Source organism: Saimiri boliviensis, chromosome 9, assembly GCF_048565385.1.
Source record: "Saimiri boliviensis isolate mSaiBol1 chromosome 9, mSaiBol1.pri, whole genome shotgun sequence".
In the NCBI taxonomy this organism is placed as follows: Eukaryota; Metazoa; Chordata; class Mammalia; order Primates; family Cebidae; genus Saimiri; species Saimiri boliviensis.
The window spans coordinates 97659802-97677565 of NC_133457.1; the positions used below are offsets into that span (position 1 = coordinate 97659802).

Consider the following 17764-nt stretch of genomic DNA (forward strand, 5'->3'; position numbering starts at 1 on the left):
AATCCCAGCTACTCGGGAGGCTGAGGCAGGAGAATTACTTGAACCCAGGAGGCAGAGGTTGTGGCGAGCTAAGATCACGCCATTGCACTCCATCCTGGGCAACAAGAGTGAAACTCCATCTCAAAAAAAAAAAAAAAAGCCAATTTAAAAATAAATAAATCAATAAGTGCTGCTATTCCTAGCGTGACAGTATAAAGGGATGGGCACGTAACGTGGTGACAGACGAGGATTTGAATCCAGCCCCTGCGCTATCACTTGCAAAAGGTGAGGTCCCTCTGAGCCTCAGTTTCTTTGCCTATATAGTGGGTACCGATATGCCAGCCCTCGACTTGAATATGAGGATTCAAGTTCCAGCTGCCCACCCATCCACCCAGGATGGGTGAAGAGGACTTGGATTACAACAGGCTCTGGAAGGGATGACCTTTAAGGTCTTGCTGGTCGCAAGGATGAACTATAAATAGTTCCTAGACTCTGGCAGGCCCTGTAACAGGGATGACCAGCAGAGCCCAGGGGTTGCCACATTTTGGAGGATAAAATGTCACCACACCCTTGAGTCGTACCTGGGTTACAACTTATATAAGATTGCAAAAGCATGGGAACCTTTGACCCAACAGCACCCCTTCCAGGAACCACCCTTCAGATAAATGCTCACAGGTGCACAGAAGGCTCATAGCACTATTGTCTCCGCTGCAAGAGGCTAGGGACAGCTTAAATATTCATGAGCAGGGCTGCTAAAAACAAAATGTGAGCTCCACGGCTGGCAGACACCACTCAGGCTTGTTGACGGCTATATCCCTGGTGTCTACATCAAGTCCTGGCACAGAGCAGGGGCTCAGTAAATTTGTGTCACATGAATGAATGAATCCATGGGATTTTTATTTAAATTTGTAAACATGGAGTCTTGCTATGTTGCCTAGTCTGCAGTGGCTGTTCACAGGTGCATCATAATGCACTCCAGCCTCAAAGTCCTGGCCTCAAACAATCCTTCCACCTCAGCCTCAGGAGTAGCTAGGACTACAGGTGTGTGGTTCTCCAGCCCAATAATGGGACATTATATAACCATTAAAAAGAGTGAGGCCGGCCAGGCGCAGCAGCTCACACCTGTAATCCCAGCACTTTGGGAGGCCGATGGTGGACAGATCACCTAAGCTCAGTAGTTCAAGACCAGCCTGGGCAACGTGGCAAAATCCCATCTCCATAAAAAGTACAAAAATTTAGCTGGGTATGGTGCTGTGCACCTGTAGTCCCATCTCTACTAAAAATACAAAATTAGCCAGGCAGGGTGGTGCAGGCCTGTACTGTAATCCCAGCTACTTGGGAAGCTGAGGCAAGAGAATGCTTGAGGCCGGGCGTGGTGGCTCAAGCCTGTAATCCCAGCACTTTGGGAGGCTGAGGCGGGTGGATCACGAGGTCGAGAGATCGAGACCATCCTGGTCAACATGGTGAAACCCCGTCTCTACTAAAAATAAAAAAAAAAATTAGCTGGGCATGATGGTGCGTGCCTGTAATCCCAGCTACTCAGGAGGCTGAGGCAGGAGAATTGCCTGAACCCAGGAGGCGGAGGTTGCGGTGAGCCGAGATCACGCCATTGCACTCCAGCCTGGGCAACAAGAGCGAAACTCTGTCTCAAAAAAAAAAAAAATTAGGCCAGCCAGGCACAGTGGCTTACACCTGTAATTCCAGCACTTTGGGAGGTCAATGATGGGCAGATCACCTGAACTCAGTAGTTCAAGACCAGCCTGGGCAACGTGGCAAAATCCCATCTCCACAAAAACCACAAAAATTTAATTGGGTGTGGTGGTGTGCACCTGTAGTCCTAGCTACTGAGGAGGCTGAGGTGGGAGGATTGCTTGAGTCCAGGAGATCGAGGCTGCAGTGAGCTATGATTGTGCCACTGCACTCCAGCCTGGCAACAGAGTAAGACACTGTCTCAAAAAAGTTATTTAAAAAAATATTAAAAGCCGGGCGCGGTGGCTCAAGCCTGTAATCCCAGCACTTTGGGAGGCCGAGGCGGATGGATCACGAGGTCGAGAGATCGAGACCATCCTGGTCAACATGGTGAAACCCCGTCTCTACTAAAAATACAAAAACTAGCTGGGCGTGGTGGCGCGTGCCTGTAATCCCAGCTACTTAGGAGGCTGAGGCAGGAGAATTGCCTGAGCCCAGGAGGTGGAGGTTGCGGTGAGCCGAGATCGCGCCATTGCACTCCAGCCTGGGTAACAAGAGTGAAACTCCGTCTCAAAAAAATATATATATATATTAAAAATAAAAAAGAATGAGAAAGACTTATATGTTCTCAACTTATTATGTGATATAAACAAATATGGAAACTTTCTGGAAGAAAGTTTATGAAAGAGGCCGGGTGCGGTGGCTCAAGCCTGTAATCCTAGCACTTTGGGAGGCTGAGGCGGGTGGATCACAAGGTCAAGAGATCGAGACCATCCTGGTCAACATGGTGAAACCCCGTCTCTACTAAAAATACAAAAAATTAGCTGGGCATGGTGGTGTGTGCCTGTAATCCCAGCTACTCAGGAGGCTGAGGCAGGAGAATTGCCTGAACCCAAGAGGCGGAGGTTGCGGTAAGCCGAGATCACGCCATTCACTCCAGCCTGGGTAACAAGAGCGAAACTCCGTCTCAAAAAAAAAAAAAAAAAAAAAAAAAAAAACAAAGAAATTATCAACAGTGGTTTTCTGTTAGATGATCCCTTTACACTCTCAAGTTGTTGGTAATTATTTTTGTAAGAGACAGTGTCTTGCTCTGTCACCCAGATTAGATTACAGTGGCATAATCATAGTTTAGGACAGCCTCGAACTCCTGGGATCAAGCAATCCTCCCACCCAGCTTCCTGAGTGGCTGGGACTACAGGTGCATAACACTATAGCCAGCTAATTTTTTTACTATTTTATTAAGACAGTCTCACTCTGTCACCCAGGCTGAAATGCAATGGTGCTGTCTTGGCTCACTGCAACCTCCACCTCCCAGGTATAAGCAATTCTCCTGCCTTGGCCTCCCAAGTAGCTGGGATTACAGGCGCATGCCACCACACCTGGCTAGTTTTTGTATTTTTAGTGAGACAGGGTTTCACTGTGTTGGCCAAGCTGGTCTCAAACTCCTGACCTCAGGTGATCCACCCACCTCGGCATCCCAAAGTGCTGGGATTACAGGCATGAGCCACCACATGGGGCCTCCCAGCTAATTTTTTTAAAAATTAAAAATTAGCACTGTGCATCTGTGTGCACCCGTGAGCATTTATCTGAAGGGTGGTTCCTGGAATGGGTGCTATTAGGTCAAAAGGTTTGCATGTTTTTGGGTTCTTGCGTAGGTTGTAACCCCTGATCACCTGAGGTCAGGAGTTCGAGACCAGCCTGGCCAACAAGGTGAAACCCCATCTCTACTAAAAATACAAAAAATTAGCCAGACGTGGTGGCATATGCCTTTAGTTCCAGCTACTAGGGGGGCCAAGGCAGGAGAATTGCTTGAACCCAGGAGGTGGAGGTTACAGTGAGCCAAGATTGTGCCACTGCACTCCAACCTGGGCGACAGAGCGAGACTCCATCTCAAAGAAAAAAGAAACATAGGGAAGGCACTTAGCACAGTAGGTGCTCATTGTGTTGAGCACAGTGTGGGTGCTCAATAAGCAGCCAATGCTACCATCCTGATTATTGTCACTATTATCTCCTCCACCACCAGCAGCAGCCAGGGTCACACAGCTTCATCAGGGCCAGAACCTGTCTCCAGAGGCCCACAAGGCATATTAATCAAGGTCCGGGGAACAGGCCAGGGCTAGATTAAGCCAAGTTTTGTCTGGGGAGTCACATGGTCCAAAGCTATGTGTGTGCGCAGCCAAGTAAACGTTTCCTTGAGAACAATGGTGAGAACAACAGGTCTTTGCGGCCATGGGAGAACTGAACAGGAGCTCCATTTATGCCTCTCTTTCTGGGATGGGGGTCCCCCCGGCATCTCTGGGGCACAGCATGACTCAGCTAAATTGAACAGGGTGGCCCAAATTAGCTACATCTATGAATGACATCCTGCTTTTTTTTTTTTTTTTTTTTTTTGAGACGGAGTTTCGCTCTTGTTACCCAGGCTGGAGTGCAATGGCGCGATCTCGGCTCACCGCAACCTCTGCCTCCTGGGTTCAGGCAATTCTCCTGCCTCAGCCTCCTGAGTAGCTGGGATTACAGGCACGCGGCACCATGCCCAGCTAATTTTTTTGTATTTTTAGTAGAGACGGGGTTTCACCATGTTGACCAGGACGGTCTCGATCTCTTGACCTCGTGATCCACCCGCCTCGGCCTCCCAAAGTGCTGGGATTACAGGCTTGAGCCACCGCGCCTGGCCCGACATCCTGCTTTTGATGGTGGTGATACATCAAGCCAGCTCAAAGGCAGGACATCTGGCAGTGGCTGTCTCCTGGGGAAAAGCTGGTAAGGGGCTGGCCTCAGAATTCTGAGGACTCAGAACAGAAAAGTTCAAGAGTCAGTCAAGCTCAGCATGATTCTCAAGTCCCATCTTAAACATTTAGGAAAGTCAGCTGCAATTGAAAAGATGAAAGGTAAAGTAGAAAGGGTCCAAGATATACCCCACTGATCAGTCTCCAAACACTCACCAATATCTAATGTGTGGTGGGCTCAGTGCCAGACCTGCAGGCTCAGAGACAAGCCACATGTGGTTCCTGCCCTCAAACAGCTTCCAGTTTACTAAAGAAAACAATAACAGGGTCAGGCGCCATGCTCATGCCTGTGACCCCAGCACTTTGAGAGGACTGATGGATTCCAGGAGTTCAAGACCACCCTGGGCAACACAGGGAGACCCTGTTTCTAAGACGAAGTCTCCCTCTGTCACCAGGCTAGAGTGCAGTGGCACAATCTTGGCTCACTGCAACCTCTGCCCCCCGGGTTCAAGTGATTCTTCTGCCTCACCCTCCTGAGTAGCTGGGACTACAGGTGCATGCCACCACACCTGGCTAATTTTTGTATTTTTAGTAAAGACAGGGTTTTACCATATTGCCCAGGCTGGTCTTGAACTTCTGACCTTGTGATCGCCTGCCTTGGCCTCCCAAAGTGCCAGGATTATAGGCATGATCCACTTCACCCAGCCTAATTTTCTTTTTTAATTAGGCACGTGTGGTACCACATACCTGTGGTCCCAGCAACTTGAGAGGCTGAGAGAGGAGGATCACTTGAGCCCAGGAGCTGAGGCTGCAGTGAGCTGCGATCATGCCACTGTGCTACAGGCTGGGCAACAGAGTGAGATCCTAAATAAATAAAAAGCCTGATTTCTCTGAAGGGTACGCCTTCCTTACTTTATATAAAGCACTATCATTCACTTAATTAATTTTTTTCTTCTTTTTTTAAATTTTTTTTTAATTTTTGCTTCCTTAGTAGTACTAAAGGAATAATTTTTTTTTGAGATAGAGTCTCATTCTGTCACCCAGGCTGGAGTGCAGTGGTGCAATCTTGGCTCACTGCAACCTTCACCTCCTGGGTTCAAGTGATTCTCCTGTCTCCACCTCCTAAGTAGCTGGGATTACAGGCACCCACCACCATGCCTGGCTAATATTTGTATTTTTAGTAGAGATGGGGTTTCACCACATTGGCCAGGCTGGTCAAACTACTGACCTCAGGTGATCCACCCGCCTCGGCCTCCCAAAGTGCTGGGATTATAGGCATGAGCCACCGTGTCCGGCCTTAGTATTATTTTTGGTTTTGTTTTTTGTTTTGGGCTTCTTCTTTTTTTTAGACGGAGTTTTGCTCTTGTCACCCCAGGCTGGAATGCAGTGGCGTAATCTCAGCTCACTGCAACCTCCACCTCCCAGGTTTAAGTGATTCTCCTACCTCAGCCTCCCAAGTAGCTGGGATTCTAGGCGTGTGCCACCACGCTAGGCTATTTTTGCATTATTAGTAGAAATGGAGTTTCCCCATGTTGCCCAGGCTAGTCTTGAACTCCTGACCTTAGGTGATCCGCCCGCCTCGGCCTCCCAAAGTGCTGGGGTTACAGGCGTGAGCCACTGTGCCCAGCCAGTATTACTTTTAATTCATAACAGGCTCACGGTTGTCACACAGTCTTGCCAGCCACACGAATGGGAGCAGGGAAGGGCGTTTTCCTTGTGGCTGTCCCTCCCTCTTCCCCCAGGCCTGTCTCTAAGGCCCCAGGCTGGCCCTGGCTTGAGGTCTGTACACACAATGGGCCTCTCTAAGCAGCAGACAGAGGCATGCTGGCTGCCAGCTTGGGCCTAGACTGTGGTCACAAACACAGCCCTCTGGCTGAGAACAGGATCAGGATGTTTCTGCAAAGCCCTGACCTAGCAGAAGAAATGTTCTAGGAGGCGGGCTGGGGTTGCTGGCTGGCTCAGCTGAGCCCCTAACTTAGGCCAGGGAAGTAAGGCTCTAGCTGACACCTGGAGTTTGTTGGTAATACTTGTTCTCTCAAGACATTCTCAGGGAATTCACTACCCACTGAGCTAGAAAAATATCCAGCTGCCTTGCCAAGTTCACATCCAAAGGACAGGCCATAATTCCATGGCCCCTTGGAGGCAGCCTCGGTAATGGGATGTGAGTAGGGAAGTGCCGAACAATGCAGCCAGTGATTGTGCTCCGGGGGAACCCAGGTCCAGAGAGGCTCCCAGGAACCCTGGCTCCAGACTGGGCAACTGCCAGGCCTGGACCTTCTTCACTAACTCCCCAAAATCTCAAGGACCAGCCACAGTCCAGTCTCCTCCTACCCTTCAGACTTCTCCGATCACTCTTGCCATTCAGAGATTCCTGACTCCAGTGCCTTCCACCACTCCTCCTCCCCACTTTGTGCTATCTTGAGTGGAATGACCTCCCTCCACGAGACCTTTGGCCAGGAGAGCAGGTCAAAAAAGGCTTCAGCTAAGGAAAAGTGGGGAAAAACATGAAGGCCACACCCTTCTTCCTCTAACCCCAGCCATAGGCAGGGTTTACCAAGGAATGATCTTGTCCTATGAGACATCTCAGAGAATATAAGAGTAGGGGCCCCTCAGTCCTGGGATGATACACATGTTACTTCTCTACTGCATCTAGAGCATTGCTAATCAATTCCAGCTCCTTTCTGCTGAGCCCAGACAAAGCTTCCCAGTTCTTCCAAATATGGAACTCCCAGAGCTACTAGTGGAGCTGACACTTACACTTTTTTTTTTTTTTTTTTTTTTTGCTGCAGAGATGATGTCTCACTGTGTTGCCCAAGCTGGTCTCAAACTCCTGGGCTCAACTGATCTGCCTACTTCAGCCTCCCAAAGTGCTGGGATTACAGGTGTAAGACATCATGCCTGGCTGAAGCTGTCACTCAAAATGAAAGCTATTGATCACGTATGATCTAGCCTAACCCCAATAGGAAAACTGAGGACCTTAGAAGGTAAGAGTCTTACCCAAGGCTAAACAGAGATTTATCACAGAGCAGAGAGGATTTCAAGAACCAGCTTTTTTTTTTTTTTTTTTTTTTTTTTGAGACAGAGTCTTACTGTTGTCACCCAGGCTGGAATGCAGTGGTGCAATCTTGGCTCACTGCCACCTCTATCTCCTGGGTTCAAGCGATTCCCCTGCCTCAACCTCCCAAGTAGCGGGGATTATAGGCACCTACCACCACACCCAGCTAATTTTTGTATTTTTAGTAAAGACAGCGTTTTACCATGTTGGCCAGGCTGGTCTTGAACTCCCAGTCTCAGGTGTTCCCCCTGTCTCAGCCTCCCAAAGTGCTGGGATTATAGGCATGAGCCACCACACCCAGCATACTAAACTTTCAAACAACAGAAACTATGTAAAGAACTTTCAAATCAACTAAAATATGACATTTCAATGAATGTCAGTGGTTTCAACCCGCATTGCTGGCTATAAATATCAAAATAATGAGGCATGTGGGGGAAAGTCTCTTATATCCATATCATTTATGTGGGATTCTATTATTTAACTTTGCCATTAAAATATGATTGATATACTTAAGCTCTTAGGGACCAACACTCTAGAGTCAGCCTTTTTTAAGTATCAAAACAAATGCATCGGCCGGGCGCGGTGGCTCAAGCCTGTAATCCCAGCACTTTGGGAGGCCGAGGCGGGTGGATCACAAGGTCGAGAGATCGAGACCAACCTGGTCAACATGGTGAAACCCCGTCTCTACTAAAAATACAAAAAAATTAGCTGGGCATGGTGGCGCGTGCCTATAATCCCAGCTACTCAGGAGGCTGAGGCAGGAGAATTGCCTGAACCCAGGAGGCGGAGGTTGCGGTGAACCAAGATCGCGCCATTGCACTCCAGCCTGGGTAACAAGAGCGAAACTCCGTCTCAAAAAAAAAAAAAAATGCATCTAGACTGGGCACTGTGGTCTGTAATCCCAGCACTTTGGGAGACTTAGGTGGGAGGATCCCTTGAGCCCAGGAGTTGGAGACCAGCCTGGGCAACATGGTGAAACCCTGTCTCTACAAAAAGTGCAAAAATTGCCCGGGTGTGATGACTCACACCTGTAATCCCAGCACTTTGTGAGGCCGAGGCAGGTGGATGGTGAGGTCAGGAGTTCAAGATCAGCCTGGCCAATATGGTGAAACCCCTTCTCTGCTAAAAATACAAAAAATAAAAATAAAATAAGCCAGGCATGGTGACACATGCCTGTAATCCCAGCTACTTGGGAGGTTGAGGCAGAAGAATTGCTTGAACCCAGGAAGCAGAGGTGGCAGTGTGCCGAGATCGCACCACTGCACTTCAGCCTGGGCAACAGAGCAAGACTCCATCTCAAAAAAGAAAAAAAAAAAGCAAAACTTAGCCGGGCATGGTGGTGTGCATCTGTAGTCCCAGCTACTCAGGAGGCTGAGGTGGGAGGATTGTTTGAGCCCCATGGGGTGGAGGGTGCAGTAAGCCAAGATTGTACTACTACACTCCCACTGCACTCCAGCCTGGGTGACAGAGCAAGACCCTGTCTCAAAAAGAAAAAGAGAAAAAAAATGCATCCATGGCATTTAAATAGATATACCTAAAATATAAAATAAAACAAACACGAATGGGAATTGAGGTCTGGGGCCACAAGAAGGTCAAAGATCAACCATGGACCCAGAGCCTGTTTGCTTCTTTGGCTTCTTGGAGACTCCTTTAGGGAAACCAGGGCAACCCAGCAGGATTTGGGCCTAGGACTCAACTCAGCAGCTTCTCTGGCCACGTTATTCTCCATCAGCCCCCGCCACCTCCCTGTGCCTGTTCTGGGCCATAAGCCAGAGACACATTCCTCAGGCACCCACGGGCTTCCAGAGCTGAGAGAGGGGAGTTTGAGGAAAGGGCTGAGCAAAGCAGAAACCTCTTAAGAGACATGGCACAACACGGTCATGGGACAACCTCAGCAGGAGGCCTATAACAACTGATGGGGAAACTGAGGCCCACAGAGGGCAAGGGTCCAATCCAAGACCACACGTGAGGGAACAGCAGAGAAAGCCCTCCCACCAAAGTGCCCCCCCAAAACTCCTCTCTGATCTTCGGTGAAAGGATTTGATGTCCTGCTATATAAAAGCCAAGGCTTCCAGGTACGGTGGCTCACGCCTATAATCCCAGCACTTTGGGAGGCCAAGGCGGGTGGATCACCTGAGGTTGGGAGTTCGAGCCCAGCCTGACCAATATGGAAAAACTTGTCTCTACTAAAAATACAAAATTAGCTGGGTGTGGTGATACATGCCTGTAATCCCAGCTACTCAGGAGGCCGAGACAGGAGAATTGCCTGAGCCCAGGAGGCGGAGGTTGCGGTGAGCCGAGATCGCGCCATTGCACTCCAGCCTGGGTAGCAAGAGCGAAACTCCGTCTCAAAAAAAAAAAAAAAAAAAACTTTTTTAAAAGCCAAGGTTTCCAGCCACAGTGGCTCATGCCTGTAATCCCAGTACTTTGGGAGGCCAAGGCGGGCGTATCACCTGAGATCAGGAGTTCGAGACCAGCTGGCCAACGTGACAAAACCCCATCTCTACAAAAATATAAAAACTAGCTGGGTGTGATGACAAACACCTGTAGTCCAAGCTACTTGGGAGGCTGAGGCAGGAGGATTGCTTGAACCCAGGAGGCAGAGGTTGCAATGAACCAAGATCATGCCACCGTACTCTAGCCTGGACAAAAGAGCAAGATTCTGTCTCAAAAAACTTAAAGTAAAATAAAAGCCAAGGCTTCTCCCAAAGGAGGATGGGTCTTAGGGATTTAGGGCCCCCAGGACCTAAAAACACCTGGAGTCAAGAGCTCTCCACGCCCCACAGGAAAGAATCTGAGCTGCCCCTTCCCCAGTCCACACCCCTCTCTCCCTGTGTCACTCAGGGGCTGGCACATTCTGCCATGTACCTTTTTGCCCTCGTTGCAACAACCCAGAAAGGCAGGAGCTACATCCCCCATTTGACAGATGAGAAAACTAAGGCTCAGGGAAATGAAGTGACTTGTTCAGGGCCGCAGAACTAATGACTAGAAGACAGAAAATGCAAACCAGGTCTGTTTGGCTCTGTGCCAGTTCTCCCTCCACCACTCCGCACTGTCTTCAGGCAGGTGCCCAGGTTCTGTTTCTGTTTTCAATCCTGCCCACCTCCCAGTCCCCAGTGCTGGCATGGGACCTCTCGAGGCCTGGGGGAGGTAGGGAAGCAGTGGAACACCTCCCCCCAGCCCCTCTGGGCCCCGGAACGTCAGTGCTTACCCTCCAGCACCACCTCCTTGCCTGTCTTCTTCAGGGCCTGCACTGCCTCATCGTGGGTAGCAGAGGACAAGTCTTCCCCATTCACGGACAGGATGGCATCCCCCACGAAAAGGGCTCCTGTCTGGTCAGCTGCCAGTCCCTTGAAGATCTTGGAAATGAGAATAGGCATCTTGTTCTCCCGGCCGCCTGCACAGGCACAGAAGGAGGACAAGACTGAGGCAGACACTCCCACACCTGGGAGTCACAGCAAGGCAAAATTATTTCTGAAGGCTTCCCTTGGTGCCCAGCCCAGTGCTGGAAAAGGGAATGGGAGAATAAAGGGAATCTGAGAATGGGACACTAATAATACATCATTTTCTTTTCTTTTCTTTTCTTTTTTTTTTTTTTTTTTTTGAGACAGAGTTTGGCTCTTGTTGCCCAGACTGGAGTGCAATGGTGTGATCTCAGCTCACGGCAACCTCTGCCTCCCCGGCTCAAGCGATTTTCCTGCCTTAGCCTCCCAAGTAGCTGGGATTATAGGCATGTGCTAGCACGCCTGGTTAGTTTGGTATTCTTAGTAGAGATGGGGTTTCTCCATGTTGGTCAGGCTGGTCTCAGACTCCCAATCTCAAGTGATCCGCCCACCTCAGCTTCCCAAAGTGCTGGGATTACAGGCATGAGCCACCGCGCCCAGCCAATACAACATTTTCCATCAAGTGCAGTGGCTCATGCCTGTAATCCCAGCACTTTGGGAGGCCAAGGTGGGCAGATCACCTGAGCTCAGGAGTTCAAGATCAGCCTGGGAAACATGGCAAAACACTGTCTCTACTAAAAATACAAAAATTAGCAAGGCATGATGGCATGCACCTGTGGTCCCAGCTACTAGGGAGGCTGAGGTAGGAGGCTCGCTTAAGCCCGGGAGTTTGAGGCTGCAGTGATCTGAGAGTGTGCCACTACACTCCAGTTTGGGTGGCAGAGGGAGACCCTGTCTCAATTAATTAATTAATTAATCATTTTCAAAATTCATAATATTATACTTTGATCCCTGGATCTTTTGATTAAGTGCTTTGGGTGTTTAGCAGTGTTTGTGTAACTTACAAAGTGCTTCAATCGCTTTTTTTAAAATGTTTTTTATTTTCTTATGTAACCTATAAATATATACAAAAATGAAAAATTAAAATAGCCAGACAGGGTGGCTCATGCCTGTAATCCCAGCACACTGGGAGGCTGAGGCAGGTCAATTACCTGAGGTCAGGAGTTCAAGACCAGCCTGGCCAATATAGTGAAATGCTGTCTCTACTAAAAATTAGTTGCACGTGGTGACAGGTGCCTGTAATCCCAGCTACCCAGGAGGCTGAGGCAGGAGAATTGCTTGAACCTGGGAAGTGGAGGTTGCAGTGAGCTGAGATTTCACTACTGCACTACAGCCTGGGCAACAAGAGCAAAACTCCATCTCAAAAAATAAATAAATAATAAAATAAAATAAATATGGCCAGGCACAGTGGCTCACACCTGTAATTCCAGCACTTTGAGAGGCTGAGGCAGGTGGATCACCAGAGGTCAGGAGTTCAAGACCACCCTGGCCAACATGGTGAAACCCTATTCTCAACTAAAAGTACAAAAATCAGCTAGGCATGGTGGCACATGCCTATAAACCCAGCTACTCAGGAGGCTGAGGCAGGAGAATCACCTGAACCTGGGAGTTGGAGGTTGTGGTGAACCAAGATCACCCCATTGCACTCCAGCCTGGGCAACAAGAGTGAAACTCTAAATAAAAACACAAAATTAGCTGGGCATGGGGCACATGCCTGTAGTCCCAGCTACTCGGGAGGCTGAGGCAGCAGAATCCCTTGAACCCAGGAGGTGGAGTTTGCGGTGAGCCAAGATCACACCACCGCACTCCAGGCTGGGCAACAAAGCAACACTCCTTCTCAAAATAAAATAAAATAAAATACAAATACAAATACAAACATTAGCCAGGCATGATGGTGTATGCCTGTAATTCCAGCTATGTGGGAGGCTAAGGCATGAGAACTGCTTGAACCTAGGAGGTGGAGGTTGCAGTGAGCCAAGATTGCGCTACTGCACTCCAGCCTGGGCAACAGAGTGAGACTCCATCTGAAAAAAAAGAAAGAAAAATAAAATTCTAAAAAAAAATTGGATTTGAAGCAGCAATATGGGGGTCTGGTGCAGTGGTTCATGCCTGTAATCCCAGAACTTTGGGAGGCTGAGGTAGGCAGATCACTTGAGGTCAGGAGTTTGAGACCAGCCTGGCCAACATGGTGAAACCCCGTCTCTACTAAAAATACAAAAATTAACCAGGTGTGATGGCACACTCCTGTTATCCCAGCTACTCAGGAGGCTGAGACATGAGAACCTCTTGAACCCAGGAGGCGGAGGTTGCAGTGAGCCAAGATCATGCCACTGTACTCCAACCTAGGCAACAGAGCAAGACTCTGTCTCATAAAAAAAAAAAAAAAAAGGGCTGGACACGGTGGCTCACGCCTGTAATCCTAGCACTTTGGGAGGCCGAGGCGGGCGGATCACGAGGTCAAGAGATTGAGACCATCCTGGTCAACTTGGTGAAACCCCGTCTCCACTAAAAATACAAAACATTAGCTGGGCATGGTGCCACGTGCCTGTAATCCCAGCTACTCAGGAGGCTGAGGCAGGAGAATTGCCTGAACCCAGGAGGCGGAGGTTGCGGTGAGCCGAGATCGCGCCATTGCACTCCAGCCTGGGTAACAAGAGTGAAACTCTGTCTCAAAAAAAAAAAAACAGCAATGTGGGAATCCACTGATACCCTTCAAACTGGAATCAAGATAGCAGTCAGCTATTCCTATGGCCTCAAAAGACTGCTTTAGCAATCATAATGTTTTACAACCCAAGGTCCAGGCTGGAAACCAAAGCCTTAAAGTCTAGAGATTCTAAAAGCCTGTCTGAATTACATATCAGATACAAAAGAAGCTAATACATTTTACTAAACTGCTTTATTACTTAACTGTGAAATGCCCTTTTAAAATAAGAAATAGTAATAACAAGGCCGGGTGCGGTGGCTCAAGCCTGTAATCCCAGCACTTTGGGAGGCCGAGGCGGGTGGATCACGGGGTCAAGAGATCGAGACCATCCTGGTCAACATGGTGAAACCCCGTCTCTACTAAAAATACAAAAAATTAGCTGGGCATGGTGGTGTGTGCCTGTAATCCCAGCTACTCAGGAGGCTGAGGCAGGAGAATTGCCTGAACCCAGGAGGCGGAGGTTGCGGTGAGCCGAGATCGCGCCATTGCACTCCAGCCTGGGCAACAAGAGCGAAACTCCATCTCAAAAAAAAAAAAAAAAAAAAAGAAATAGTAATAACAGTTCACCTTAGTTGCACGTATCAAATGCCAAGCACTGTGCTGAATGCATTCAATGTTGTTTCATTGCATCTTTCATTGCATCACCCCATCTCATAGGCATGCTCAGTTTCCTATTAGAAAAACTGAAGTGTGGAGGGAAGCCCCTTGTCCAAGGTCACTCAGCTGGTAAGTAGTGAAGCCCATATTTACACCTAGGCCTCCAAGCTCCAGAACCAACACTATTCACCCTATGATAGATGGCACGTCAGGCCCTCAAATTTCACACTCCTGGGTCATCCCCAGAATACTAAAGATGAGGAATTAGTGGCCCAGAGTAGGAGATCATTGTTCCAAGGTCACACAATCTGGTGGCAGAGCCGGGACTGGAACACCTCTCTTGACCCCCACACAGGCCCAACACTTTGCTTATCTGCACAGAGCTTGAAGTCTAGGAGAGAAAGGGGTTTCTATTTATATCTGCCCTCCCCCACCTGAAACTAGGGGTTTCAGTTCAGTTTGAAGCTATGATCACTCATTATGATCACTCATGGCTGCCTCAGACTAAGCTAGACACTAGAGGAGGGGTTACCATGGCAACAGGAGCCCAGTCTCCATCCACAAGGATTTGGATCCAATGATAGTACCTGAAGTCTCCTAAAAGTACCCTCCCCTCCACCTAGAAGTATGCAGCTGGGGGGTAACTTTGTGTGACCTTAGAAAGTCTACTCCTCTTTGAGTCTCAGTGTGTCCATCTGTAGAATGGAACTCTATATGAATAAGTTCAGGCCAGGCACAGTGGCTCATGCCTGTAATCCCAGCACTTTGAGAGGCAGAGGCAGGCGGATCACGAGGTCAGGAGTTCAAGACCAGCCTGGCCAATATAGTGAAACCCCCCTCTCTACTAAAAAAAATAATAATAATAATACAAAAAAATTAGCCAGGCATGGTCGTGGGCACCTATAATCCCAGCTACTTGGGAGGCTGAGGCAGGAGAATTGCTTGAACCTGGGAGGCAGAGGTTGCAGTGAGCCAAGATTATGGCATTGCACTCCAGCCCAGGTAACAGTGTGAGACTCTGTCTCAATAATAATAATAATAAATAAGTTCCTTCCTGCTCTGACACACTGAGTGTATAATTTTCGGATTGGTCTGTTGCCCTATCCCATGCTGGAGACTGGGGGTAAGACTGGTGCCCACATGCTCGCTGTCCCATTTGCCCTTTTTAGGTCCTCTTGGCTGCCTGGGAATCTGCCATTCTGCAGGAAAGAATCAACTTCCCTGAGCACTCTCTGGGGGACGGTAGCTGATAATTAAGGTTCAAATCCCAGGGCTGACACACACTGTGTAATCGTGGGAAAATCATTTTACTTTTCTGAGTCTCAGTTTCTTCACCTGTGACATGGGATTATACTCCCTATCTTTCACCACTTGTTGCTAGGATGAAGTGGATCATGAAACTAGTGTCCTGGGCACAACACCTGGCACACAGTGGTGGCATTCACCACCATTCTCACTGCCTCAGCCAAGCCAAAGTGTCTGGAGGCACTAGTGAACAGAACCAGTACCACGGAGACCTGAGTGGGGACAGTACATATTCAAGGTGCAGCAAAAGGCTGATGCCCTTTCCCAAAGCACCCTGCGGGGCTGGAACCCTGAAAAACAGATGGGCAGGAATGGTGAGCCCAGCAGCTGCAGGTGTGCAAGGATTTTAAGCACTATGTTTAGTTGCTTTGGGAGTATCTCCTGGCCTCCAATTTTCCTCTCGGCTAACAGCAGTAATTAACTAGGCACCTACAATGTGCTGGTGTGGTGAGCCCTGCTCTCAGAAGTCACAACTCTATCGTCCTCTTACATAGTTGAGGAAACTAAGATTCAGAGATGGGATGGGATGGGATTTGTGCAAGCTCACACAGCTGGTCCTGGACTCAAACACAGTCTGGATGCACTCTACCTGCACCTTACTAGCGGTCAGTCCTGCGGGCTGAAAGCTCTCTCTATCCTGTGCAAGGTGATTCAGATCAGGAGGCTGAAATCCAGCTGTCGGGGTTCCCCATAGCCTTCCTGGGTCCTTAGATTCCTAAGGCCTTGCTGGCCTTCTCTCTGTGACCCCAGCCTGTGCCTGCACCCAGGCCTCCTATCCACCCCTGTGCTTCCCAGACTCCAGGGCGCCCCACTGCGCCCACCTTGGTTGCTTCTCAGGGACTCCCTTCTCCCTGCTCCACCGTTGTCCCGGCCTCAACCCCCTTTCTCCACTCTCTGCTTTCTGGGGGACCCCTCTTGTCCTTGATGTTCATGCTGGTTGCCCCTCAGACCCCCACGTCTCCACACAGAACTCCCCACCCACGTGTCCTTGGTGCTCCCACAATATCCTCCACACCAATGTCTTCAGTGTCCCCTAAGGTCACCAACTACAGAAACCCCCTCCGACCTTGGTGCGCCCAGTGCCCTCCGTTACCTGTTTCCTCAGACCTCCCCTTACCCCTAGACAGAAGGCCTCCAGCTGTATGTCCTAGGCGCGCTGCCAGCCCCCTGTGCCCTCGGAGGCCCCCAGACACCACGACCCCGCACCCTTGGTGTCCCGCGCCCACCTTTGATGCTGATGCCCAGCCCACCGGCGTCGGCCTTGCGCACCGTCACGCGGCGCCGCTGGAGCAGTAGCGCCTCAGGCAGCTGCGGGGGCCCCGCGCCTGGCTCCGCAGCGCCGTTTAGCTGCGCGGGCTCCGGCTCCCGCGGAGCGCCGGGATCGGGGCCAGGGTCGCCGTCGGCGGGGCTCACGGTCAGCACGTCCTCCGCCAGACTCAGCAGCACTCGCTGCCACCGCTCGCCGCCGGCCCCCGAGCCCGCCCCGGCGCGCAGCTCCAGCAGCCCGGTTCGCGGGGCGCGCCTGCCGGACGCCATCTTCGCCTCCGAGACCCCGGACCGCCGTGCTTGCCCTGTCCCGCCGTGCCCTGCCCGTTCCTACCAAGCACCCTGGGCAGAGGGTAGCGGGGGCCCGGCTGGGCCAGCCGCCACCCTACCCTGGCCGCTGGGGGGAGGAGCTCTGGGGGCGGGGCTACCAGGGGTGTGGCCAGCGCTGAGGGCGGGGCCTCGGGCAGGAGCAGGAGGCCGGGGCGGGGCCCAGGAGCCGAGGACCTCCGAGTGGAACTACCTAGGTGGCGGCTTAGAAGGAGCGGGCGGGGCCACGAAGGAAGGCGCGAAGCCTGGGAGGCGTGGTGCTGGGCGGGGAGTCAGGGAGCCCGGCTTCGCTTCGGGGGCGGAACCCAGTGATCCAGCGCAGGGGTCTCTGCGCTAGGAATGTCCGTCGAGGGCCGGGACTGTAGCTCGTGGACGTGGGAGCGCATGAAAAAGGGACAGAACCACGTATCCTGGTGCGAAGCACTGGGCGTCGTGCTGCGTATGACGGAACGCTGGACTCCAGGGCTTGCATTTAAGAGGTAGGCATCGGCCGGCGAGCTGGCTCACGCCTGTAATCCCAACACTTTGGGAAGCCTAGATGACAGCCCAGAAGCTCGAGACTGCAGTGAACCGCGATCGTGCCACTGCACTCCAGCCTGGGTGACAGAGCGAAACCCTGTGTCAAAAAAAAAAAAAAAAAAAAAAAAAAACAAGGTAGACAATGAGCCGCGAGAGACCACAGGCAGAGTTGTTAGTTGGAGAGCTGAGGAAGAAGCTGGTTTCCCATCGGAGTAGTTGAGGCTTTGGTCTGTGGGCGTGGCTTTGTAGTGGGCGTGGCTTCCAGATGTAACAGGCCCTGCCCCCTGGAGGAGAGAGCTGCCGACTCCACTTA

At 50.5% G+C, this 17764-nt stretch overlaps 1 protein-coding gene across 2 annotated transcripts in view; it reads right to left on the minus strand.

Annotated features, from left to right (window-relative positions):
* The window catches only part of SNTA1 (syntrophin alpha 1), a 34470-nt gene extending 17437 nt beyond the window's left edge, over positions 1-17033 (minus strand). The window contains exons 1-2 of one of the 2 annotated variants that reach the window (XM_074406410.1): positions 16566-17033; positions 10661-10846 (exon numbers count right to left, since the gene is read on the minus strand). In XM_074406410.1, the coding sequence (XP_074262511.1) occupies positions 10661-10846; positions 16566-16875 (496 nt within the window). In that variant the 5' untranslated portion in view covers positions 16876-17033. The remainder of the gene's footprint in view (positions 1-10660; positions 10847-16565) is intronic. The other variant, XM_039479459.2, reaches the window with a different exon arrangement.
* Between the last annotated feature and the right edge of the window lie 731 nt (positions 17034-17764).